General features: G+C 45.7%; 1 protein-coding gene across 4 annotated transcripts in view; it reads left to right on the top strand.

Moving 5' to 3' along the window:
- LOC147114096 (follistatin-related protein 5-like) overlaps nt 1-27,631 on the top strand; it is an 825,355-nt gene that overhangs the window by 728,545 nt on the left and 69,179 nt on the right. For all 4 annotated transcript variants that reach the window (XM_085995700.1, XM_085995698.1, XM_085995701.1 and 1 more), the window contains exons 7-9: nt 22,041-22,207; nt 23,571-23,691; nt 26,221-26,382. In XM_085995700.1, coding sequence (XP_085851826.1) covers nt 22,041-22,207; nt 23,571-23,691; nt 26,221-26,382 — 450 coding nt within the window. The remainder of the gene's footprint in view (nt 1-22,040; nt 22,208-23,570; nt 23,692-26,220; nt 26,383-27,631) is intronic.

Below are 27,631 nucleotides of genomic sequence, written 5' to 3' on the forward strand. Positions count from 1 at the left end.
ACAGTGAGTGGTCTCAATGAATAGCTAATCATGGAACGTTTTCTTCGTGACAGCAACAGCAACTCTTCTGTTGTAAATGATGAAGAAACTCATTAATCTATCTTTACTGTTTAACTGAGCTTGGTAACATTTTGGCCTGGAATTTGCGATCAGCGGTGAAGAAAAGACATTCACTGCTGGCCCCAAAGTAAGCTTCGCACAAAGACCTTGCGATCTCTGTCAAGAAGTTCGGGTCTTCCGATGCATAATTCAAATTAATGTACTATAGTGGGAACCCCATAGTGCGAGCTGCTGTGGTATCAACAAAGATACACCTAATCCCTTTGGGTCTAACTTTTATTGGGGAATTTAACAGTGTAATTACTGTGGAAGATCTGAAGTTTTCGTCAGTTTGCATGATTTGAGAGCTTACACTGATTGCCAGCTCTGGGCGTGGGGGGGTCGATGGGCTGGGTGTGGGGGGGTGGGGGTGGTGGGTTGGGGGTGGGGGGGGTGCTGCTGGGGGAGGTGGCCACAATGCAGCTAATCATTTTCTAATTTTCTACTAATTCACTTTTATGTCTGTTGCTCCAATCAGATTTGCAAATATAGAGTTACTTTTAAAGAAACAGTTGCAAATATAAAGGCCACACAGGTATTGGTTGCATCAGATGCTTCGAAATGCAAAAAACGTGTTATCATCACAAAAACATGTTTTAGCAAATTGCTTATTGGTACTGACATTGAGTAGCTTTAGTGGCTTTTTACTATATGTCCTGATTTGTTTTGTGGCAGAGAATGGTTGGCTTGCTAATTTATTGACCATTTCTGAAAAGTAAACTAATTAGGAATTGCCAATAGAAAAGGGGTAACTCTGGCTGTGATTTTATCGGCACTGAGAGGGCGGGTTTGGAGGCGGGTCAAGGGTCAAAATTGTTTTGATTGACGGCGGGATCGGATCCCGCCGTCAACCCGCCTCCAAACAATTTTCCCAAGTGTCGGGTCCCCGATTTGCACATGGACCCGACACCTAGCGGCGGCAAGAGGATTAAAGCCACTTACCTTCCTGTTAACAGGTATGTGATAGTGGTTAACAGGCTCTTTTTCAATTTTGCCACTTCTGCCTTGGGTTTCCCAACATCCAGACAAGGTAAGTGTGGCATGTTGTGAGTCTGTTGTAGTGTTTCTGCATTGATGACAGCTGCAGAAGTGGGGTGAAGGATCCAATGGTGCACTGGTGAGTTTCAGAGGTAAGGAAATGGGAAAATCATTTTTAATGCTTTTACACTTTTCTGTAAGTAACAAGTTTTGAAATCAATGTCCAGTCCCACCTTATTGGGAGAACCTCTCTCACCAGTGACAGATCACATCTGTAACCTCACCTGTAGCTGCCATCTGTTCCAGCCTATGGAGGGAGCCACTGGAGAGCCTGGGGGCAAGAGCTCACCTTTGTACAGTGATTGTCAGTGTTTGCAGCACCTCAATGCTGTCAAACACTGAGAAATGAGCTGTCAAAGAAAATTTGTGCGTTGTCCCTTTAAGAAAACCGGCAGATGGCGTAACATCAAATGACTTCACCTGACCGGCTTCCTCTTAATTGGCCAGCAAGCCTGCAAGGCGGGCTTAACAAGGTTAATCAGCATAAAAATCACGTCCGTGGGCCAGATGTAGTTGGGGGCGGAACTGGAAGCCGGAAACCACCTGACCCGCTTCCAAGCCACATCTATTTACAAAATCGCGGCCTCTGTTTGTACTTAGCATTCCAGTTGCATTGCAATGCTGACCTACATTGGCTCCCAGTCCAGCAATGCCTCGATTTTAAAATTCTCATCCTTGTGTTCAAATCCCTCCATGGCCTGGCCCCTACCTATCTCTGTAATCTCCTCCAGCTCTACAACCCTCCAAGATCTCTGTGCTCCTCCAATTCAGGCCTCCTATGCATAATGATTTCCTTTGCTCTGCCCTTGACAGCCGAGCCTACAGCTGCCTAGGCCCTAAGCTCTGGAATTCCCTCCCTAAACCTCTCCACCTCTCTACCTCTCTTTCCTCCTTTAAGTCACTCCTTAAAACCTACCCCTTTGACCGAGCTTTTGGTCACCTGTCCTAATATCTCTTTATGTGGCTCAGTGTAAAACTTTACCTGATAACACTCCTGTGAAGTACCTTGGGACGTTTTACTATGTTAAAGGTGCTATATAAATGCAAGTTGTTGTTATTGTTGTTGTAGGAACTTAATTCAAGACCAAGAAAGGTGCAGATTCCCAATCAATTCAGCAGCAGCCTATTAATCTTTTCCAGCCAGAATACCTGACATGCCACATCTATGCTAGCTGCTTTTATTTTACAGACAAAATGTCACGTATTATGAGAGAGAAGACATTAATGGTAAACGTCACCACCTGGGAGGTAACCTGGCAGAGCAAATCACTCGCACTATATATTGATTTTAAGGGAACAAAAACCAAGCGGGTTCTACAACAGTCTGCTCCGCCGGGTTACTGCGCAGGTGGTGAAGATGAAAATAATGACCCATTATTTGTGACTTTTTTCCCTTATTTCTGGCAGAGTGCTTTAAATTACAAGGCCAATTGCTTACTCCCAGCAAAGAGTGGCATTAGCAGGGAGCACACAGCTTGTGATCCTCCCCCGTGAAGATTAATGGATGGGTGGGCTATGTGCCTGTGATTTCCTGCAATGAACTCCTTGTAAACACCATTCCCTGCTGGGATTACATAAGTACAGAATTGGTCTTAAAAATACATCCTACCCAGATTATTGTTCATCTTTGGCACAGCACTTCTCTAACACCTTTCCTATGTGTATGCCAAGTAATCTCAAAGTTAAATATATTTTAATAACATTGGAACTCCAAGAGTAAATCAGAATCTTGAATCACTTCTTGGTGTCTGTAGTTTTATATATTATATATAACTTTAATTTTTTATGTGGGGTTTATTCACTTTTGGGACTATTATTGGGCTGGAGGAACAGTTCTGTCAACAATGGCCTTGTCACTGATGAGCGATGACACTGACAGCACAGGATTAACAATTATCATGTCACTGTTGTGAGTTTGCAGTTGATTATTGGGAAATTGTACAGCCAGTATATAGTATATTGAAGAAATGGGAATTGGTATTAATGATTAATCAGCAACAATTTTATGGGAAAGACCTCACCTCTTTTTGGTCTTAATCTTTCGTTCCCTCTGTGTAATCTTGTTTACTTGACTCCCAAATTCATTGGCTGTTACGACCATTGGAGGGAATGCTGCTTAAAAAAAAGCAGTCACATTGTTTGTACCCCAAGTGAAGAGTTTATAAATTTAAAGAGCTGGTTATATATTAGAACAAAGATTGATTTCCTATCATCAATATCATATATATTAACCACTGACATTTTAAAGATGCTATTGGGCTAAAAATTCGGGTGGTTTGCGCCACCAGTTAACGCCCTGAAATGTTGAATAAACGGCAGCTGGCGCTCTTACGCTAGCTGGTGGCGGCTCCCGTGGCAGGCGCCATTTTGCAAGGGCCGGTAGCGCTGCTGGGAAATGCGATCGCCAGAGGGATTTAAATGAACGAGATCATGATGTCAGTGAGTGCAATGCTCACTTGACGCCTGATCTGCAGCATTTGTTTTTGCCATTCCACTTACTGGCATGTTTCAACAAATACAGGGAGAGCTGGTGTACAACAGCAGGAAGGAGGCTACAGCAGCAATATTTAAAGGGATCATCAACAATCAGTTGCACTTGACATGGTTCTGCAGCTCGAGTGGCTCTGTAATACTTTCTGTAACTCCAAAGGCTTTCTTTACTTATTTCAAGGTTCTTTGGTAACAGGGAGTGTTTTTGCAAGTGCAGAACTCCCTCATTTTTTAAAGGCTTCTGCTCACAACACTTGCTCATAGTCATGGGGACTGTACTGGCAGTCGACCTCGCCCTCCAGGATCTATGGCAGAGGGAGCAGAGGCAGCGAGGAAGACGGGAACATGCACGCAGAGGGAGGAGGAGGCGGGCCATGGGCAACTTACCACCTAGGCTCTTCCAACAGTACTTTTCCTACCTCCAATTAAGCGAGGAGCAGTGTATCAGGAGGCTACACTTCACTAAGGAGGTGGTCACAGAACTCTGCCACCTCCTGCAGCCTCAGAGCAGGATGACCACAGCTCTCCCAGTGGCAGTCAAAGTCACCGTGGCCCTCAATTTCTTCGCCAGTGGATGCTTCCAGTATGCAGCAAGAGATATAGCTAACATCTCCCAGTTCATCATCCATCGCAGCATCTAAGAGGTCACTGAGGCTCTCTACACCAGGAGAAGGGACGCCATGGCTTCTCTCTCAGCAGAGAGAAACAGGACGAGCGCGCATGTGGCTTTGCCAAGATAGCGGGCTTCCCCATGGTGCAGGGCACCATCGACTGCACACACGTGGCTTTGCAGGCAGCACATAACAATCCTGAGATCTTCCCTAATGGCAAAGGCTGCCACTCACTTAATATGCAATTGGTGTGTGACCACGCAAAGCAAATCCTCAATATCAATGTCCTGGCAGCAGCCATGATGCCTTCATACTGTGCAAGTCCGGTGTGCCAGCAATCTTCCAGCCACCACAGCAAACTCGAGGGTGGCTACACGGAGACGGGGCTATCCGCTCTCCACCTAGCTCATGACTCAACACTCGTGCCATGCCTCCACCAGGAACATCATCGAGCATGCCAGCGGGCTACTGAAGCAACGGTTCCGCTGCCTTGACTGCTTGGGAGGAGCCCTCCAGTACTCGGCGGAGCGGGTGTCCCATTTCATGGTGGTCTGCTGCATGCTTCATAACTTGGCCATCATAAGGGCGCAGCCCTTGCCTGGAGGGTTTGGGGACCACCTCAGGAGGGAGAGGAGGAGGAGGAGGACGACAAGTAGGATAGAGGACGAGAACAAGGTGCAAGAGGAAGAGGAGGGAGGGAGGAGGCAGGCACCCAATTGTCCATCTGGACGGGCTGTCCGTGAATGCCTCATCAGACTCAATTCCAATTAATGAAACCCCAGATCCCCATTACTCACCACATCCCCATCATACCATCCCTGTCTCATGGAATATCACAGGTGAAATGAGAAACACCACAAAAGATTCCAAACAAAATTAATACATTTATCAATAATCACATCACACATATTTACAATAATACTAGTAACTAATCACCCTTGTGCAATCCTTTAGGGTTGGATTTTACCAGCCCCGAGGAGGCGGGTGTGGAGGCGGAACTGCTGGGAAAACCCCCAAAATGGGAGTTGTTATGTATTGTGTGTTCTCCTCCCACCTGTGGTGGCGCTGTCACAGGAGATAAATGGTTGGGTGTTCTCTGTTAAGTTTTAGCTCTCTTTGTTCGGAACTTCCCAGAACTTCCTTTCCTTCCAATAAAGCACTTCATGTTTGAATCTCTGAGTTCTGAGTCCTAAATTGTGTCTAGGTAGAAAGGTACCGACACAACAAGTGGCAACGAGGAGCGGATGAATCTGCGTATGTTACGGGTGCAGTGAGTAAACAGAAAATTTAATTTGAAACGTGAGATGGCTACTATATTAGGAAACATCGGTGATTTTGATGAAAATGTGGAGCAATGGAGCGCATATACGGAACGTTTTGACTATTTTGTATTGGCGAATGCGGTGGCAAATGAAAAGGTCGTGCCTACCTTTTTGAGTGTAATCGGGCCGAAGACTTTCAATTTACTTCGCAGCCTCGTGCAGCCAGATAAGCCAGGAACTAAAACATATAAGCAACTAGTGGAAATTCTTGGAGCACATTTTTCACCAAAACCTCTGGTTATTGCTGAGAGATTTAGATTTCACAAACGGAATCAAGAGGAGGGGGAATCAGTGATGATGTTTATTGCTGCTTTAAAAAGGTTGTCGGAACACTGCCAGTTCAAGGAGGTGCTGAATGACACCATTAGAGACAGACTTGTGTGTGGTCTGCAAAATGCAGCCACACAGAAGCGCCTTCTTACTGAGGACAACCTTACTCTTGAAAAGGCCATTGAAGTTAGTGTCTCCATGGAGATGGCGGAAAAGGAGGCTCACCAGTTGAGTTCAACAGGGAGAGTTCACAAGGTGTCGTCTGAGCCTAAAGGTGCGCGGAACGGCACATGTTACCGTTGTGGGAAAACGGGCCATCACGCTAATGACTGCTGGTGTACGGAGCTGGAATGCCGAAATTGTGGCAAAAAGGGTCACATTGAACGCGCCTGTAGAGGTAAAAAAAGAACAGACAGAGCTGGGAAGCATGGAAGCAAAATGTCTGTATTTGGACAAGAGAGGAAAAAGAGTGTTCATTCAGTGCAGTATGATGGAACAAGCAAAACAGAGGGGAGCGACACCTCTGAGGAGGAAGAGGTGCACATACTGACGGTCGCAGGTGGTTCAAATGGCTACTGGGTGTCACCACTGGTGGAGGGACAATCAGTGCGGATGGAGGTGGACACAGGCGCGGCTGTGTCCCTTGTTTCAGACACTGTCTACAACAAAATGTTAAAGCATCTTACCCTTCAGCCAACAAACATTGTGCTAAAGACGTATACCGGCGAACCTGTGGCCATGAGAGGCGTCATTGAGGTGACAGTTAAATTGAACGGACAGACTGCAAAACTGCCACTATATGTGGTAAAGGGAAATTACCCATCACTACTGGGACGTGCGTGGCTAGAGAAAATCACGCTGGACTGGCCTGCAGTCCGCATGATGTCAAAAGAGGAGTCAGGTCTGACTGCAGTGTTAAACAAACATGCAGAACTCTTCAATAGGGAACTTGGGAGCATGAAAAAGATCAGCGTGAGACTGGACATTAAACCTGACAGCAAGCCGAAGTTTCACAAAGCCCGACCTGTACCCTATGCAATTAGGGCAAAAGTTGAGGCTAACTTGGAGGCCTTAGTCGAGAATGGAGTCCTGGAGCCTGTGAGCGTGAGCAAATGGGCCACACCCATTGTTCCTGTCCTGAAAAAGGATGGATCTGTTCGAATCTGCGGGGATTTTAAAGTGACTATTAACCCGGTGCTGTCTGTGGAACAGTACCCTCTTCCCCTCATTGATGATCTTTTTACGGGCCTGGCCGGAGGGCAAAAGTTCAGCAAAATAGACATATGCCAGGCTTATCTACAAATGCATGTCGATGACAAATCAAAGGAGCTGCTGACAATTGTGACACACAAGGGGCTATACAGGTACTGCCGCCTTCCGTTTGGAATTACGTCGGCCCCTGCTCTATTCCAAAGGGCAATGGATCAGATTTTGAGTGGACTGCCAGGAGTCCAGTGCTACTTGGATGACATCCTTGTCACTGGGACAAATGAGGAGGATCATCTTCTGAACTTGGATGCGACACTACAGCGACTGAAAGAGTACGGACTCAGAGTTCGTAAAGACAAATGTGAATTCTTTCAGTCTTCAGTTGAGTACCTGGGGCATGTGATTGACGCTACTGGCCTGCATAAGGCGCCGCCAAAGGTCAAGGCGATCGTGGAGGCCCCAGCACCCCAGAATGTGAGCCAGTTACATTCATTTCTGGGGCTACTTAACTACTATGGGAAGTTTATTCCAGACTTAGCAACATTGCTGAAGCCGTTACATCAGTTGCTATGTCAAGGCAAAACGTGGAAATGGACTGAACTGTGCAACGAAGCTTTCGCCCAAGCAAAGAAAGCATTGCTGAATTCGGAGGTCCTGACACACTTCGACCCAAAGCTACCCGTGCAGCAAGCATGTGATGCATCACCATATGGTGTGGGAGCAGTCATATCCCACATCATGCCTTCGGGTGAAGAGAAACCTATCGCCTTCGCATCACGCACCTTGAACAAGGCCGAGAGTAACTATGTGCAGATCGAGCGCGAGGCCTTGGGAATCGTTTTTGGAATTCGAAAATTTCATCAGTACCTGTTTGGGAGAAGGTTCACACTCCTGATGGACCACCGTCCATTGACTTCAATCTTCGGGCCCCACACCGGAATTCCGTCTCTCGCTGCAAGCAGGATGCAAAGGTGGGCTTTACTGTTGTCAGGACACACATACGACATCAAATATCGCAAATCAGACTTGCACGGCAACGCAGACGGTCTCTCGAGGCTACCCTTGCCTGTTACTCCCCCAGAGCCTCGTCAGATAGACATCTTCTACTTTAGACAAGTGGAGGGAGCACCTGTCACTGCAGTTCAGGTGCGAAGGTACACCCGCAACGATCCAGTCCTGTCTGAGGTAATGGACGATGTCATTCGAGGGAGAGCGATAGGAGATTCTCCTGGTTTGAAACCTTACATTTCAAAAAGAAATGAGCTCTCCGTCCAGGCAGGTTGTCTTCTTTGGGGACGCCGTGTCATCATTCCGCCACCCCTGAGGGAACCTATACTGCAACAACTTCATACAGGCCACAGTGGGATGGTTCGGATGAAGGAAATGGCAAGAAGCTACTTCTGGTGGCCAGGTCTCGATGGGAATATTGAGGAGAAAGCCAAAACATGTTCCCCATGTCAAAGGGTCCGGAATGTTCCACAGCTGGCAACCCTACACCCCTGGGATTGGCCTGCAGAAGTGTGGCAGCGAGTACATGTGGACTTCACCGGTCCTTTCGAAGGGAAGATGTTTATGGTAGTTGTGGACGCTCGTAGCAAGTGGCCGGAGGTCGCTGTGATGAGGTCTACCACGGCAGAGAAAACAATTGAGAAACTTGGTGAGATGTTCAGCCGTTATGGCTCACCGGAACAACTCGTAAGTGACAACGGTCCACAATTTGTATCACAGGAGTTTGCAACCTTCCTGCATGTGAATGGTGTCCAACACATCAGGTCTGCGCTCTATCATCCCTCTACTAACGGCCAGGCAGAAAGGTTTGTGCAAACTTTGAAGCACGCCTTGAAGGCATCGCAAGGTCAGGGCTTAATCCACCAACGTCTGAACAGCTTCCTGTTGTCCTACAGGAACGAGCCGCATGCCACAACCAAAACTTCCCCCGCTTTGCTCATGATGAAGAGGCAGTTGCGGACAAGTTTTGACTTACTCAAACCTCCAAGGGCAGAGCAGGTTGTCCATTGTCAACAACAAGCTCAAGTTGAAAAGAGAGAGAAAAGAGCCAAGGAGAGACGGTTTCATCCGGGAGAGCACGTCCTAGCTCGAAACTACAACACTGGACCGAAATGGGTTCCTGCTACGGTGATCGCGCAGACGGGCCCTGTGTCTTACACGGTTGAGACTGCTGAGGACGTCGTCTGGAGAAGACACACAGATCAACTGTTGCTAGGAGCAGAGACAGCCACAGAGGCTCCAACAGCTGGTTGGCCTGAACTGTTTCCGGATGATTCCGCAAACCAGCATCCTTTGCCACAGTGCTCTTCTCCAACACAGGAAGTCAAAGAGACTGTTCCACCTGTGCAAACTCCAGACTTTCAACTGACACAGGCACCTTCTCCATCCAGGCCTGTGTCAATGCCTACTGCTGTGGAAGCCAGCGATGACCGCCGGTATCCTGTCAGAGAGCGGCGGCCTCCAAGACGCTTGGATCTGTAGACTTAGTGACTTACCCACAAGACTGGGGCAGAATAAACCCCAGGGTAAAGTCAGGGTTTGAGGCAATCTACCTCTACCCTAGGTTCATTGAGTGCATTGAAAGTAACTTACCTGTTGAGGAATAATGTGGACCTTCCATTTAAGAGGGGAGGAAATGTTATGTATTGTGTGTTCTCCTCCCACCTGTGGTGGCGCTGTCACAGGAGATAAATGGTTGGGTGTTCTCTGTTACGTTTTAGCTCTGTTTGTTCGGAACTTCCCAGAACTTCCTTTCCTTCCAATAAAGCACTTCATGTTTGAATCTCTGAGTTCTGAGTCCTAAATTGTGTCTAGGTAGAAAGGTACCGACACAACAGGAGTGGGTCCCAAATCCACCTCCAACTAATCTTCCCGGGAGTCTGGCCCCGATTTGGCAGGGTCCCGACTCCTAGAGGCGGGAAGGGGATTACAGCCACTTAACTGCCTGTTAACAGATAGTTAACAGGCAGTTAAGAGGTTTTTTCCCATTTTCCCACTGCTGCTGTGGGCTTCCCAATGTTGGGGCACCCCGCCAGGGTAAGTAAGGCATGATGTGGGTCTACTGTAATTTTTGTGTATATATGACAACTGCAGAAGTGGTGTAAAGGATTCAATGGGACACTGGTGAGTATCAGAGGTAAGGAAAAGTTATGAAAGCAATGTTTAATGTGTTTAGATGTTTCTGCAGGTGACAAGCTGTGAAGTGTTTGTGTAGTCTCATCTCATCGGGAGAAGTGACAGATGGCTTCTGCAATCTCAGCTGCAGCTGCCATCTGTTTTATCCTAAGGAGAGAGTAATTGGAGAGTCTGGGTGCAAGGGCTCACCTTTGGATAGTGATTGTCAGTGTTTGACAGCACCTCAATGCTGTCAAACACTGTCAAATCATTTGTCAAACAAGTGTGGTGCATATGCCTTTAATAAAATCGGCAGATGAAGTAATCTGATACCGGCTTTCTCTTAATTGGCCGGCAAGCCCACAGGGCGGGCTTAACAAGACCAATCAGGGGAAAATAGCATCTGTTCATCAGATGTCGCTGAGGGCGGGACTAGAACCCGAAAGGCAGCAGTCCCGCCTCCAACGCGCCTCTTCAGGTAAGATCCGGCCTTAGTGCCTGTCTTAAGTGAGGGTTCTCCTAACCTAGTGCTCCTACGAAGTGCTCCCCCAGTGGCTGCAGAATGGCTGGTGGATGGCTGCTGAGTTTCGAGATGGGAAACTTTAGATGGCCTTGCAGGACGACCTTGAGCAGCTCTGGACCTAGAAGGCCCAGCTGTACACTGCACCACCTCAGCATGGGCGGTAGCAGTCAGGGCTGGCTGGCTAACAGGCAGCGGCAAGGGCAATGTCGGAGTAGCAGTTGTGGGAACAAGAATGCTGTCACCCTGAGAGAGGACAGCAGGGTCCTGCTCCACTGACCCACTGCCTCTTCCCCAGGACGGTGCCTCAGCATTCCTAGCAATCTGTTGGCGCACAGATTACTGGCCTGCTGCAACACCCTGCAAGCCCTGGTCGACGGTGATAAACCCAACCATGATGGCAGCAGTCAGAGCTTGGGAGGCTTCAAGTGGAGACTGCATGACAGCGGATTGAGCTTGGGTGGCATCACACTGAGACAGCATGAGAGCAGTCTGAGTTTCGACGGCATCAAGCAGAGATTGTATGAGAGCAGTCTGAGCATCCGCTGTAGCACTAAGACATTGGGCTCGATTTTGTTACTGGGGCGGGCTGGGGTCGTGTAATCTGCTTTTTGTGTGAGCCACCTGATTCTAAATTGATGTGGGAGAATGAAGCGATTTTAACTTAAGTGGGCAATTGAGTTCCAGCGTGTGGGAACACATGGCCCAATTAGTTTTTTCAGTCTGAAACTCGCCTCCGATGATGTCATCATTGCTGCTGCATTTAAGGTCTGCAACAAGCCTTGCTTCTTCTGCAGACTGCCAACCTTTTGGCCTTTCATGTTAGAGGGACCTGGAGGAAGAATGACCAGCGAGAGACCTAGGTCTGCTCCCAGGTTTGATGACGCTGCCCTGCAGGCTTTAGTGGAGGGAGCAAGAGCCAATAAAGAGGTGCTCTTCCCTTCTTCAGGGAGGAAGAAGCCTCCCCAGCAGACCAAGGCTGTGTGGACCCAGGTGGCTCAGGAGGTCAACGCTTTGTCGATAACCCACAGAACCTGGCTTCAGTGCAGGAAGAGGTTTCATGGCCTTCTGCGCACTGGAAAAGTGAGAATGACTTTCCCATCACCCTCAATCTGATCCCCATTGCCTCTCCTCACCAGCACTCAGCTTTAGCAATCTCTTCCTCCACATCTCACTTGACACTGACATCCCTGCACCCTTACCCATTCCCTCTCTCTCTATGGTCACATTCACCTAACTATTCGACTATTCAGCCCTCATACTCCCTATCACTGTGAAGCTATGAAAACAACTTACAACACAAGGGCCCTTGGTCTTGCCACCGCACTCCATCTTTGTCTCCTTCTAAGCATCTATGCTATGGATTCTCTACACTCACTCCTTCATTCTCACTCAAACTCCACTTGTCTCCCTCATTGCAGGAAAAAAGAGCTCACAATATGAGGGAAAGAGTGAGGACGGGAGGAGGGCCACCCTCAGTAGCCCAGCTCACCCCCTGGGAGGAGGCGGTCCTGGAGATCGTGGGAGTGGAGGACGATGCGCAAGTGGGGGACGGACAGACGGGTGCATCACAGCAAGCTGGTGACAGAATAGATTTCCATCTCTCTCATTGACATTGCATGAGTCGCTGATAATGATTCTGAAGCTCTAACAAATGGACTTATGATCATCTGCAATGTGCATGTAACCTTGCCCTCACATCCCTGACTCTTTCCTTTACTCCCCCACAGGACCATTGCAAGCACCCGTCCCCACTAGCCAGGAGGAAGAGCCTGAGCATCCAGACTCCTCAGAGGAAGCTGCAACCTCTGAGGGCGCAGAGTCAGCAGAATTCAGCGCACCCAGCACCAGTGCAGACACTCACACCTCGGTGGGACCATCGCGAGATAGAGTAGTTTTGTCACCTTGTGTATCACAGCTCACAAGTGAGCATCAGCAGATGGTGGAGACAGGGACAGCAGTGGAGAGTCCTTGTCGGAGGGCGCAGGACTCTGCCAGCTCAGCTGCATGTCAACCCTCTGCCTCTGGGTCCATCCACAAGATCAGCGGTGCTGGAATTCCAGGAACAGGTGCAGGAGTCTCTGGCAGGTTTTGTCTCCAGGGTCGCTGCGAGTGTGGAACGAATGAAGGAGTCCATTGCGAACATGAACGGAGCCTTTGTGGAGTCATTGGCGCATGAACGCATCACCATGGAAAGGATGGCAACCTCCATGGAGGTGATAAGTCGCCAGGGTGCAGAAAACATGGTGAGTGTTCTGAATAGAATGACATCTCTGGAGGAGCGATGGTCATCTATTGAACAGAGAAACCAGACCTTCATGGAAGTCCTTCTGAGTAGGACAGCCAGTGCAGATACGGGTCCCCATGGCCCCCCTGATGTGCAGCAAGGTGCTCCCAAGCCACTTGCAAGGGCTGAGTGGGACCTGACCCACGAGAGGGAAGTTGGTGTTAGGCATCAAGGAAGTGGGGGCTCCTCTCCAAGCGCTCACACTTCCATGCCACTGCAGAGCCCTCGGTCAGAGCCCCACCAGAGTCCACACCCAACTGAGATCAGCATCTCAACCCCTGCACAGCCGCAGGAGCAGCAGACTGTTGGCGAGCCCTCACAGGTTCGCAACCCCAGAGGATGCCCGCCAAAGATGTCGAGACAGGAGCAGCAAGAAAGTGAGCAAGGGACCTCCACATCTGCTGAAGCCACGGGGGAAGCACCACGTAGGAGCATGCGTAAGAGAAAGAAACTGCACAAATAGTCAGAAGGGTAGTCACTTGGGTGAAATTTGATGTGTAATGTTAAAAAGCCATCAGGTGGTTACTGTAAATAAAAAATCTAATGGCTACTGCTGCAGTTGTGGCATGTGTCATTTCACTAATGGGACTTCCACATTGAGGGCTTAGGATTACTTGGCATATGCCTCAGTTGAGGAAGCGCTCAGTGAAGGTGGCGAGAGGGACTTCCCTGGAGGTCACACTGGAGATGGGCGTCAGGCTCCAAACTTCCACAGCTGTGGTTATGCCTTCTAAAAGTTCCCCCAGACCTGAGACAACAAAGTCCTGCCACCTGCAAATGATGGCTGATCAAATATCCTATTTAATGGTGGAGCTGCAGCTAATAGTCAGCAATCCAATTGTGCTCCCGCCAGGTTTCACTGTCGTGTTTCAGAGCAGGCGTGCTTCACGTCGGAAAAGAGTTAAAATCACCAAGGCCTTTCAAAATGGGATAATAGAGGCAATTTAGTGCTTGTTAAGGGCCTTAAGGGCCTATCCCGCCGATGGAGACGGGAGCAGTAAACACGATTTCTTGAAAATTACACGGAGGCGGGGTTGGGCCTGCCCGCCACTTTTTGCAATTTTAACACCCCACCTGCCTCCATTCCCACCTCCACGGCCCTGTGAAATTCGAGCCCATTGAGTCGCTTCCATCTGTGCTGCAATGGAAGCTGTGACACCACCCATCATGCACAGCATATGGCATTTAAATAGTAAACGGGTATTAAGAGGAGGGGCGGGGCCGATCCGAGACCAAAAAGGAGACCGACACATGGAGACAGCAGGCATGATTGACGTATTAAATTAGTACTTTTCATTTGTCTTTACCAAGGAAGAAGATGCTGCCAAAGTCATACTGAAAGAGGAGGTAGTTGGTCCGGGGAACTGGTCCTTGAGCTACCCTATCCCCCATCCTTGCTGCAGCCCACTAGTGCCCAGTGCTTTATCCTGTGCAGATCCCACTTCTACACTAGCCTCTAAAGAACACGTAGTGCCAGTTTCTGAGCCGGTATCTGCGAGAGATGCAGTGGCGTGGTGCCTTCTTCCTCCTCTTCTTCTCCCCCTCGCTCTCTGCGGTGCCCTCGGCGACAGGCTGCTCGAGTGCTTGTTGATTATCTGAAAGCAGAAAGGCACAAGAGTCGGGTTGTGGTGGGGGGGTGGGGGGGTGGTGCGGGGAGCGGTGCGGGGGAAGCCAGAAATGCATGCATGCAGCATGAAAAGTGAGAAAAAATTGTGGGCTGAGGGGGAAGTGGGATGTGAGACAGAAAGATTAGGAATGAACATAACGTTGTTGTCCCCAAGGGGTTCAACCTCGCCGCTTGCCACAGCGTTGCTGACGTGGTGCCCAATGATCTGCAATACTCGCTCCTCGAGCTGGCTTAGTTGTTGAATGTTTGCCTGGCCCCCGCCTGTTTGCACCTGCTTGTGGTGATTATGTGCCACCTTGGCCTGCAACAGAAAGAGAAATGTTGAGTGAGTTTAGTGCAATGTGTTTGGGTGATATGCTTGCAGTTTGTGCAAGGTGTGAGATGTGGGTGTGAGTGTTGCAGCAGTGGTAAGGTTGTGAGGGTGAAGTGAAGCTATGGTTGTGAGGTGTGAGTGGTGATAGGTAGAGATTGTTGCTTTGTGTGTGCTGGGGGGTGTGATGCATTGAGCAGTGTGTGAAGCTGGTGGTGCAGATGGTGGTATGTGGCATTTTCTGAAGCCTTCACTCACCCTGACCACCCCGTGTGAAATCTTTCAACGTCTTCCTGCACTGGGTGTGGGTCCTGGGGACAACAGTGACGTGGTCTGCAATCTCACGCCACATGGTCCGGGATGTGTGAGGCAAGGGCCTCTTGCCAGTTTGTGGGTATAGGACTGCCTGCCTCCTCACCACCGTGAATACCAATACCCGTAGAGCTTCATCCGAGAACCTCCGAGCTCTTTCCCTCCGTTAGAATCTGCTATGACGATTTCTAAATATCTCTTGCTTGTCCTTATCCTTGTTCAGTTTGCTGTTGCGGCAGCTGAAGACCCAACCACCCTGACAATGAGGAGCTGCAGCATTAATGCACCGCCCCTTTAAGTAGTGGAGAAAGCCTGTGGCAAACATGATTGTGAATTAGACTGGCCCCAATATTGAGTGTTAAACCAATGAGCATAAGTTTTAGCACTGAAATCATGACTACAATCATGTTAATGAAGAGTGAACATTTTTTTTGCATGCTACCTAGATCAGGTTGTGCAGCTTAACCTCATTTAGTCTTAACACTGCCCATTTCTTGGCTACATCCAATTTCTAGACCAATGTCTTCATGAAAATGTTGCAATTTTTTGGGAATGGAAAATGCTACATGGCATAATATGTCACGTGCTGACATTTTTATCATAATTTATGTTGTCCTGTCACATGTTTGCAAAGACATAAAAGAGTTTGGCAAACACTTTTAATGAAGATGTCCCTTTAAGTAATCAACTGTGTTCACAGAAGTAGCCTCTGCTACTTAGTGCTAGAGCACTTTTACCTGAATGAGGATTGACGCTATGTAGGTGGCTGAAGAAAAATCTGAAGAAGTCTTTTTTCCACACTTGCTTGTGTTCAGTGTGACATTAGCATAGGGCTCGGGGCAGGTCATCCAACCTCTTGGCAATGGGTAAAACTTGAAGCCAGGAAAGTAAGACTAATAATGAGCTATCTCCTTTCAGCAAAGATAATTGGAAAGCAGCATTTGGGTTGGTTTTTCAAATAGTGACAATTTTCTGTGTCAAATTTCTGGACTAAAATAATTCAATAAAGAGCTTGATCCTTTGCTGATTTTTCTTACAGGAATTGTCTGATCAATTGGATTATGGTTAAGTTAATTTGTCAAGAACTAATGTACCTGGGGGGAAGAAAATCAACCTATATTAATTTTTTGGGGAGTTAGAGTCAATTCGAATGGAAGCAATAGATTAGGCAGCCCTGACATTCAAGTGCTGTTAAATCTGACATATCTCTCACACTCAAGTATAAGCTGCATCTCTGAATTTGCATTGCTGCTGTTGAGTCTGTGTGTCCCAGTTATGCTTATTATAAATCACTGGACACAGACAACAAGAATAACTTTAACAGGTCTTTACTATTCGGAGGTCAGGGCTGAACTGCCCAGCAAATCACTACACAACGTTTATATACCGGTGTGGTCACCACCGGTATTACAGTATACAGCAACCAAGAGAAAGTAGTACATCTCTTAAGGTAGTTCTCTTAAGGTGGAACAGGTTACATACACCACAGCTGCCTCTCAGAAAAACTCACACGTTCATGAGAGAGCCCATGAGGGTGTGATTTATACACCAGACTTGACTGTAAACTCAGTTTTTCTCTCAATATCACTGAAACATTCAAAATTATTATTTTTTTGAATCTGGAAATTATACTGGCCACCATTCTGTGATTGGAGATGTAGGGGTAGAAATTTGTCTTGGGCAGTCATGCAAATCAGGTGGTATCGAGTGTCAGCTGTAGCTCAGTTGGTAGCACACTCGCCTCTGAGTCAGAATGTTATGAGTTCAAGTCCCACTCCAGGGACTTGAGCACATAAAGCCAGGCTGACACTCCAGTGCAGTGCTGAGGGAGTGCTGCACTGTCAGAGGTGCAGTTTTTCGGATGAGACGTTAAACCGAGGTTCCATCTGCTCTCTCAAGGGGACATAAAAGATCCCATGGCACCATTTCGAAGAAGAGCAGGGGAGTTATCCCCGGTGTCCTGGCCAATATTTATCCCTCAACCAACATAACAAAAAAGCAGATTATCTGGTCATTATCACATTGCTGTTTGTGGGACCTTGCTGTGCAAAATTGGCTGCCGCGTTTCCCACATTACAACAGTGATTACACTTCAAAAGTATTTCATTGACTGTAAAGCGTTTTGAGACGTCCGGTGGTTGTGAAAGGTGTTATATAAATGCAAGTCTTTCTTTCTTTCTAATGTCGGCCGCTAGTTATGCGCCTCACCTAATATTCTGTTCCATTGAAGTATTACCGGCGGCCGATGCTATACTGCCCGTTTTGTGCTACCGCCCAAGGTGAATTTCTACCGTGTAATTTTGTATTATAGCTGTGGGGCTACTTGCGACCACTGTGCTTCGTGTGTTATAGTCTGGGCGGGAAGCACTTAGGGCCTGTGCACCAAAGCTCTTTAGCCCCCAAAGCCAATGCAAATTTAGGATGCTCCCAATGTTGCTGCCTGTCCACCTGAGCAATGGTCCAATCATTCAGCACTCATTTAGGGTGAAGCGGAGTCCTTATTTTAAAAAATTACATTTTGATCCCCGTGCTGCCATGGCCTTGCACTGGCATCATCCAGCTTAACTGTACGGCAACAAAAGACCGATTTTGCTCAGGCACTGCAACCCACGCTCTCTGTGAAAACACAGGCGATGTTACAGAGGTAGAAGTAGGCGGTCTTGGTGATTGAGAGGATATGGGGTCGGAAGTTTAGCTCAGGATCAAATTGGATGCCAAGGCTGCGAATGGTCTAGTTCAGCCTCAGACAGTGACCAGGGAGAGGGATGGAATCAGTGTTTAGTGAATGGAGTTTGTGGTGGGGACCGAAGACAATGGCTTCCCAGTATTTAATTGGAGGAAATTTCTGCTCATCCAATACTGAATGTCGGACAAACAGCGTGAAAATCAGTGGTAAGGGGACGTCGCGAGAGATGGTTGTGAGGTAGTTCTGGGTGTTGTCAGCATACATGTGGAACCTGACTTTGTGTTTTCAGATAATGTCGCCGAGGAACAGCATGTAGTTGAGAAATTGGAGGGGCCATGGGTAGATCCTTGGGAGACTTCAGAGGTAACGATGCAGGAGCGGGAAGAGAAATAATTGCAGATGATTCTCTGGCTATGGCTGGATAGATACGAAGGGAACCAGGCGAGGGAAGTCCCACCCAGCTAGACAACGGAGGAGAGGTTTTTGGGGAATATGGTGCACTCAAATGTGTCAAAGGCTGCAGACAGGTCGAGAAGGATGAGGAGGGATACCTTACCATGGTCACAGTCACATAGGATGTCATTTGTGACTTTGTTAAGGGCTGTTTCAGTGCTGTGGCAGAGGTGGAAACCTGATTAGAGGGGTTCAAAGTGGAGTTGCAGGAAAGATGGGCATGGATTTGGGAGGCTACAGCACGTTCAAGGACTTTAGAGAGGAAAGGGAGGGTGGAGATGGAGCAATAGTTTTCAAGGACAGAGGGTCAAGGGTGGGTTTTCTGAGGAGGTGATGATGATGGCAGAGTTGAAGTTGGAAAGAAGGAAGTTGGGTGGTCAGCAGTTTGGTGGAATAGGGTCGAGGGAGCAGGAGGTCGGTCTCATGGTCAAGATGAGCTTGGAGAGGGAATGAGGGGAGATCGGAGAGAAACCTTACAGAAAGGTGCAAGTTCAGGGCTAGGGCAGGGAGGGAAGTTTGGCTTTGGTGGGCTAGGGGAAGTGGAGGGAAATGGCAGAGGCAGCTGAATGGATGGTCTCAATCTTAGTGACAAAGAAGTCCATGAGTTCCTTGCACTTGTAATTGGAGGTGAGGGTGGAAGAGGCAGGGGAGAGGGTTTTGAGAAAATGATTTGTAGTGGAGAAGAGAAGCTGGGGTTATCATTGTATTCCAGGATGATACAGGAATATTGAGCAGCTGTTATGGCAGAGGAGAGCAGAGCCTGATAGTGGTTTATGTGGTCCAGCCAGATCTGGCGCTGCATGGCTAAACCAGTTGTCCACCATAAATGTTCCAGTCTGCATCCCTTGGAATTAAGGGAGCAGAGATGGGGGCCCTACCAGGGGGAACCACCAGGGTGATTAATGGTTTTAATGGAGACAAAGGCATCAAAAGTGGAGGTGAAGGTGTGATTGAGCAGAGATGTAGCTACAGAAATGCCATGGTGAATTAAGAGCCAACAGATAGACAGTTGGGAATTTGAAAGTGCCATTGTAAATGACTTGGCGGAGAGTTTTTTCCATGGGTGGACATATAAGGAAGTAAGGTTGGGAGAGCGTAGGGGGTTGTGAGTGGAGAGGGTACAAGGAAGTGATCACAGATGGTCTTATCTGTGATTGACATGATGGGAGTAGTGAGGCCACGTGAGATGGCAAGTTCGAGGCGGTGGCGGTGAATATGGGTGAGCAAGTTTATATGGAGGGAGTGATTAAGGGAGGATAGGAGGGCAGTGAACTCGGGAGAGAGGGCATGATGCTTTGAGATGGAGTACGAAATCACCAAGGATGAGAAGTTTCTCGGTGCAGAGGCTGAGGGATGACAGCAGTGAAGATATCTCGGTGAGAAACTTGGCATGGTACTTCGGTGGGTGGTAGAGAATGAGAATTTTAAAGGAGAGGCAAGGCTGTTCAGGCAAGCTTCGCTGTGGGTCTCTCTCTCTCTGCTGCTGTTGACTGCTCCCAGAGCACTTACCTTGATCACGGCTTCTCGCAAGGGTTTCTCCCTCTCTCAGCTGCTTTCAGGACTCTCGTCCTCCCTGGGATGATCTCGGGGCTCTGTCCCTTTATGGACTTCTCTCAGGTTCTCTCCATCTTGAGTCTGCTCTCAGCACCCTCTCCCCCTGTTCATTCTTAAGGCTCCCTCCCTCTTCAGGCTGCTTTCACAAATCTGTGTTCAGGCATTCCTGCACTCAAAGATCTCTGCCATAGTCTTCCTGGCTATGTTCTTGTGCCTCTTACCCTTCAACACTTTCAATGAACACTTATATTATTGGCCACAGCCTACCTCTCAGTACAAGTTCTTACCATTTATCTTTGTCTTGATCCAAGGCTTTTTCTGCCCGACTCCCCTCACCATAACTCTAAGTAGCTTTACCATGCCAGCTTGTGCTTCATTTCATCAACTCAGCCTTCTCGCACAGATTCCTACTTTCCTGCACTCGGCTTCTTTTCCCACATTTCCTGCTCCACTTCCTTTATTCATTGTTTTCTGAGCATTTTCTTGCTCATCCTTTCTTGTAGCTGCTCCTTTTTATATTTTTTCCTGTGATCCTTGTCTTTTTGTACTGCAATCTCCTGAGCCTCTGCTTTTTCTTAGGCTACTCACACAGAACTCCACTGGCATCATCCTGTGTTTTGCTGGTTTTCATGAGATGACTTTTCCCACAGTCCTCAGATGCACACTGATCCACCTCCATGAGCTGATTCTGTGAACCGTTGTTTTTTTAAAAAGCTACATTACACCAAATGCAATGCCTTCTAAGTGTGCTTCATTCTGTTCCTGTTGGCTCTACTCTATAAGAACCTCTACCCATTAATATTGTTATCAGCAAATATCTCAAATTTCTGTTGGCTAGGGAGCAATATCTAAGGATATTAGGGTATGATGGGGCTCAGTAAGGTTCTAATCATTGCTCTATAATCTTACTGAAAGTAATTTATGCAACTTGACCATTCTGGGTATTTATGTTCTCTTGCTGTCCTTATTAGTTCTCCTGAACAGTATTATTATGTCAATATATAAATCCATTCCTTGTGTTATGATATGACACTCCATATTTTGTGACAGGCAGTTTTTGTTCATTGGCACAAGAAGCATTTGGATTAAGCTAAGAAGAGTGACTGAGGGAGACATTGTAAGCAACAGCATGCATAATGCTTTGTGAACTTTGTGATTTATTTACAGAAAGCACCATCGCAGTTATAGTACCACTGTTGGGTCGAAATTGGTCTTTCATCTATCCATGCCAGACATTTTCAATACAATTATTGTATTTTTATACTAGCCAAATGAAGAGAACCCTGTTGGAGATCAGAGGATTACAGGGACTTGTTTTACAATTTTGATTACGGCAGGAATTAAGAAAAGAGCAAGTCAAAAGCACCAGAAACAGAGCAAAGATGCTACATCTGGAGTAAACGTATAAATGAGGGGATATGTACATTTGGAAAAATTAGTTCAGCTAAAGCCATAAAAACATTTTTAAAAATGGAATAAGAAAAGACCTTTTGATCCTTCAAACCAAACATATCCTGGGCTGTACCCCAGCTATTTAAATTCCTGAGGTAAAATTTTATATACTTACTCATTGATCCTATGGGTAATCAAACTCATCTCCAGAATATCTGTGCATCTCCACTTTTCAAACCTGACCCACTGCCCTTCACAGATGATGATCCAGCCCCAATCGTGACCTGTGGAGTGTTTAATCATCTCAGGTTGTATTCATTCTTATAAACTTCAGCTTCATTCCTTATCAAAAATATTATGGCTTTTCTGAAGGAATTAATCACAGCATAGATTGCTTCTGCTAGGATAGTAGTATCTCAGGAATGGAAAGTTTGCCACTTAAGCAGTTATTGGTATGCTACCAACTGAAGAAGAAGAATACTGCTCACTGAGCTTGCAGCTGTCCATGAGTGCCTCATGAAGTGAAATGAGGACTGAGGAGAAGTGTTTCCTCAACATGTTTTGTTTGTTTAAATGAATACTTCTCAGTCTACCATTCTTTAATTCCTGGAAAATTAAGTAACAGATTGTTGGCCTGGCTAGGTTTAAATGTAGATCTTTTGATGGCTTTTTTATTAACTAGTTTGAGTTTGTTAAAAATGTTTGATTTATTGAGATTGCAATGCTATTCTTTCCAGAGGTTATTCAGCTGAGTCTCCCTGAAGATAAGAAGGTCACTATAACCACAGTAACTGTGGGACTGAGCGCCGTATTGTCATGTGCTATTCAGGGCACTCTGAGACCACCAATCATCTGGAAGCACAATGGAATCATATTAAATTTCTTGGATCTAGAAGATATCAATGTAAGTGATCCATCAGACTTGCCATGTGGTGGAATTTGTTTTTTTTTACATAATGGGGTCATTTTAACTCTTGGCAATAGTGTAAAACGGACAATATTGGGTCGGCCGTCCATTACACACCACTCCCAAGTTTAATTTCCATTGAAGTCAATGGCGATAAAAATCGTGAGTGATATATAATGGATGGCCGATCTGTTTTACACTATCATCTAAAGATAAGATTATCAGGTGGGGTGTATAACGGGCAGCTGATTCGCTACCACCTGCTTTACGCCCTTGACAAAGTTGAAAGTTCTGCCTAATGTTCCATTTTCTGCTATCATTCTTCTCTTAATTAGCGCAAATGTGCCTTGAATGCACTTTCTTCAGTCACTGTGTATTAAAGCAACCAATTGTTTTTAAATAATTACAAGACTTTAAGGAATATTAATTTATTTGCCCTGTAGCTATACAAGGGTTTTAGGACTATAGCTCATTTATTTTTCTCTGTTTCTACATGTACATATAAAGGTACAATAATAGGAGCAGAGGCATGTAATTAAGTCCCAGTTGTTCTACCCTCGCTTCCTCTAAGCAGGTACTGTGGCACAGTGTTGGAGTACTATCTTTGCAACCATTATGGGTTTTCATCAGCAGCTGGACTGGTGGGATCATTCTTTCCCAAACTACCTCAGTGCTTAAAAGGTTAAAGGAGCAGTACGCCATGATTTAAATGACCTCGACACTAACATCCACCAAAAAGAAACAAAACAGATATGCATTAGACTTCAAGTCAGACATCTTCTAGATGTGAATGAGTGCCCATTTTCATTCAGAATTATCATAAGAACATAAGAATTAGGAGCAGTAGTAGGCCATACAGCCCCTCGAGCCTGCTTCACCATTCAGTATGATCATGGCTGATCTTCGACAAGTCATAAGTTGTGAGATTTGTGGTCGCAAACCATATACCTCTCGCACTCTCTTGCTCCAAAAAAAAAGGATCATAGCTGAAAACTGCAAGGTGGGCTCTCACATGGACCTTGGGATGGCCAAGTGTCATTGATGTATCCTTCTTTCCTCTTCCTTATCCTTTCTTCCCTCTCTTTCACTCTCTTTCTCTATGCCCCTTTCTTGCTTTTTCTTTTTTCTTTTCAAACCCGATCTGGCCATGGGATTTGCAAGTGTTTTCTTTTGTTTTCTCTCACTATAATCAATTTATGTTAACTATTGCAACTAGTGAAACAATTCTCAGTGTTTTATGGCATTCTACTGATCAGCAATGCTGTAATTTTCTGAAGGGCATATTTCATTTTTGAGATTATTTCCTGCTTGGAGTGCCTGCTCTTCATTATAAAACGGAATTTCTCTGTTCCTTTTGCAGGATTTTGGTGATGATGGCTCCCTTTACATTACTAAAGTTACAACGATTCACATGGGAAATTACACCTGCCATGCCTTTGGCTATGATGAGCTCCTCCAGACCCACATCCTGCAGGTGAATGGTTAGTAAATGTCATACCTGGCAGTCACAGACAGTCTCCAAATACTATATAACATGTAATCTGATTATTTTCCATGCACAAATTAGGTTTAATTGACCTCTGGATTAGCTGCTATAGCAACTTGACACTTCTAGTGTTTATGCTTCATATATCCCTTGCATTGAACAAGTATGTTGTAAAGAGTAAGAGAATTGGACAGATTGGGCCGCACCTTGCTGGAAAAATAACAGCATATTAATGACGCATGCTGTTATTAATGTGCAAATTCAGGGGATTAAGAGATACGCCATGAGTTGTGAATCTCCGGAACTTGCTGGTCGACATAACAGACTTTTGCCCTTAACCTCCCCGTTATTTTAAAGAACTTGCTGGGTTTCCACGTTAATTGCCCATTGAACTCACCACAGAAAATTAAGTCTGGTAATTAATTTTGTAAGTACCCTTTAACAACACAATAATTGTTAATGTAGTGCCAATCAAGTTCTCTGGCCAGGAAATTTAACAATTTAAACTGTGGAGTCTCATTCCTTCAGGTGGTAAATTGTTGTTAGAGATTTTAAAAATGAAAATTTTAAATTTTTACCTTTTTTTTCTTACCTTTACTTTCTGTCTCTTTTCTCTCTCTCTCTCTCTTAAGCCTATCTTTCTTTCCCTCTGTTTATTACTCTTTCTGTACTTGATTGGACTCATATTCACCCTCCTCAGTTATTCCTCTGCTTCTTTCTTAATCCTTAAATCTCATTGGTTAAAGAGATACACTGTTGGTCCCCCCGTTCACTGAGGTCCCAGATGCCCCGTTGCCCTTGCCACGTTACCAGCTCGCACTTCCAGCAAGTTGTGGTGCAAACAATTTTTGAGCTGAAGGGCACGTAAAAAAGAATAACTAAAAAGGCACTGCGGAATGCCCCACTGCAGCAAGATCCGGCCTATCTGTTTATTTGTAATTAACAGGTGAGAATAATCTGAAACAATCATTACCAATAACAGCCTTCAGCTTTCAGATCCAGCCCAGGGACACTATTAAAAATTCCACATCAGTTTTCACCATCTCAATCACGACAGAAAACTGATTTGGCAGTGAAGGATTGTGTGTTAAATTTGTACAGAAAAAGTGTCAGAAGAAAGCCTGATGACTTTATTGGAACAGCATTGGATTCTGCTCAAATCCCAAACTCAGCTAGAACTTGCACTAGTCTTCTCTGGAGAGGGGTTCCCCAGGCGTTCTTCCTAAATTGCTACATAAGGCATAGGAGCATGCAAATATATAGGACTGGATAAGACCATTGTGGTTCCTTTGGCCAGTTCCAGTCACAGTTCTTATACTATTGCATGGAATGTAAATGAACAATTAGTCAGCTAGCATCTGGGTTTCAAGTCTCTGCTAATGCCACAAGAGTGTAAAATTTAATTTTCACCCAGAGCAAAGCTTCTTTATCTTGACTAATTTCCAGATCAACAAGTGAGAATGTGGAACTCGCTACCACAGAGAGTAGTTGAGGCGAATAATATATGTGCATTTAAGGGGCGCTAGATAAGCATATAAGGGAGAAGGGAATAGAGGGTTATGCTGATGGGGTTAGATGAAATAGGGTGGGAGGAGGCTCAAGTGAACCATAAACGCCGCCATGGACTGGTTGGGCCGAATGGCCTGTTTCTTTGCCGTACATTCTATGTAATTCTATATAATAATCTTGCTTGGTTCCTACAGAAAGCCTGTCCCTTATCCTCCATTTTTAAACATTTTGAAGAAAAAGCCACCTCCATTTTGACACCAAGGGGATAATTTTAACCTACCCCACTCAGCAGGATACTGACGGGATGGGATCGGCCGGCCGTTTTAAAACCCACACAATTTTACTTTCCACTGAAGTCAATGGAAAGTAACCGGGCGAGGTGTAAACTGGGCATCGATCCTATCCCATCAGTTTCTTGCCGGGTAGGTTCAATTAAAATTAACCCCCAGTTTTATTTAAATTTCCCTAATTGTTACACCAGAATCCAAAGTTAAAAGGACAATGTTCTAATTAACTCTGTCACCCAGTGCCTCACTTTCGCTTTTCTGGTGAATATCACAAAACTGTATTAAAGGTCAAAATCCACTACAGCATGGAAGAGTCACATATTTGTATATCCAAATTTTATTGAACAATATATATTGGAATTATTCCAAAATCTATAACTTTCTCTTTCAAATTTATTGGCTGACGTAGTAATCAGAAAAAGCAATAAAGAACTTTGCTGCTTGGATTAAAGAAGAATTGAGTTCAGGTAACTTTTATTGGACATCCTCAACTTGTGGTTCAGTCAAACTCCCGGCATAGTATGTGAGGCGGTTCTGCAATTCGCAAACTATCTCTAATTTAATTTTCTTTATAATTAGTATCTGTAATGTCTCACATGCACAGCATACTAGCTTCTGCGAGAAATATTGCATTATTGTCATGTGATGAGGTAAGGTCTGTCATTGCCTGTTGCTTTTATTCTGATCTTGGATATTCACTGAAGAATTTCTTTTTTCTGTGTTTTTAGTTCCTCCAGTAATCAGAGTGTATCCAGAGAGCCAGGCACAAGAGCCTGGTGTGACTACCAGCTTGAAGTGCCATGCTGACGGAATCCCCAACCCCAAAATCACCTGGCTGAAGAATGGTCTAGACATTACTTCAACATTACCTAACCAACTTGTGCTGCTAGGTAGTATCTAATTCCATTCACATTTTCTCTTTTTGTACATAGTAATGATATTTGCTTTTATATAGCACTTTATCACATCAAAACTTCACAAAGAATTTCACATGGTGAATTTCTTTTGAAGTTCAGGAACTGATTATATAGGCAAATGCAACAGCTATTCTGCCTTTCTGCACCAACAATGTCCCACGAGTTGTAGTTAGATTAATGAGCAGTGTATCTACTGATGTGCCTCAATAATTCCGAGACTCGATGTTAGCGAAACAAAACAAGGCTTTTATTAACTTAGAAAGTAACACGTAAGAGAGAGAGGTATATTCCTTCTGGAGACTGAGGCCAGACTGAGCTAGCTTACAAAAGGGGCCAGGTATGGGCGGAGCCCTACACACACAGCACATTCCAGCACATTCCAATAAACAATACAATGAGGACTGGGGGAAGGGAAATGACACTGAAACCGACCACAGTCACAGGCAGTGATGAATGGAATATTTCATCACATCTACTTTGCCGTAAATGAATATTCAGATCAATTGGACTGAGAGCAATGAGATGTGACATTGTGCTTATACAGAGCAGCCAGAATATCTGAATCTAAACTGATCTGCATTTGGAAATATTCTGAATTCTTCCAATTCATCTACCTTGATTGCAATGCAGTTCCTGGGAATAGTTTGTGATACATGGGAGCATTAAAGACACAGGAATTAGATAACAAAATCTTAGTTGAAATTAAATATGATAGCAGAGTAAAATTCAGTGATGCTACAGCTTTAAAAATTAGTGTGTGACACTCATCTGCTAGGCAACAAGTGTCATTCAGGGTAGTATAAACTGTATTCTCTAGAAAAGCATTGAATTGGGGTTTGTCTGATGGCACAGTGCATCAGTGCTTCATCATTCAAAGCTCAAAACAGCAGGCTCACAAAAGTTCCACAATTTCAATCAGGGGAGGCCAAAAAGCAGATCCCATGTGCTTTCCGACACAGAAACGAAAGAAAATAGGAGGAAGATTCCCCAATCGCCCATCATGCACGTCCCAGTGGTTAGATCAAGAGAAAAATGTAACTAAGACACCAGCCGACCCTTCACATTATAGACAATGGTGTGGAGAGTATTAAAGGACCAACATGAAAAAGAAAATGTATTTCTAAAGTGGAAATGGATAATAATTAACAGCACATCAAAGGGAATTGCACTAGAACCTGCTACGGTGTCTTTTTGGTTAATAAATAGTGACTTTGTGTAATCC

Source organism: Somniosus microcephalus, chromosome 8 (genome assembly GCF_052327205.1).
Source record: "Somniosus microcephalus isolate GS21.2 chromosome 8, FLI_Smic_1.0, whole genome shotgun sequence".
Taxonomy (NCBI): domain Eukaryota; kingdom Metazoa; phylum Chordata; class Chondrichthyes; order Squaliformes; family Somniosidae; genus Somniosus; species Somniosus microcephalus.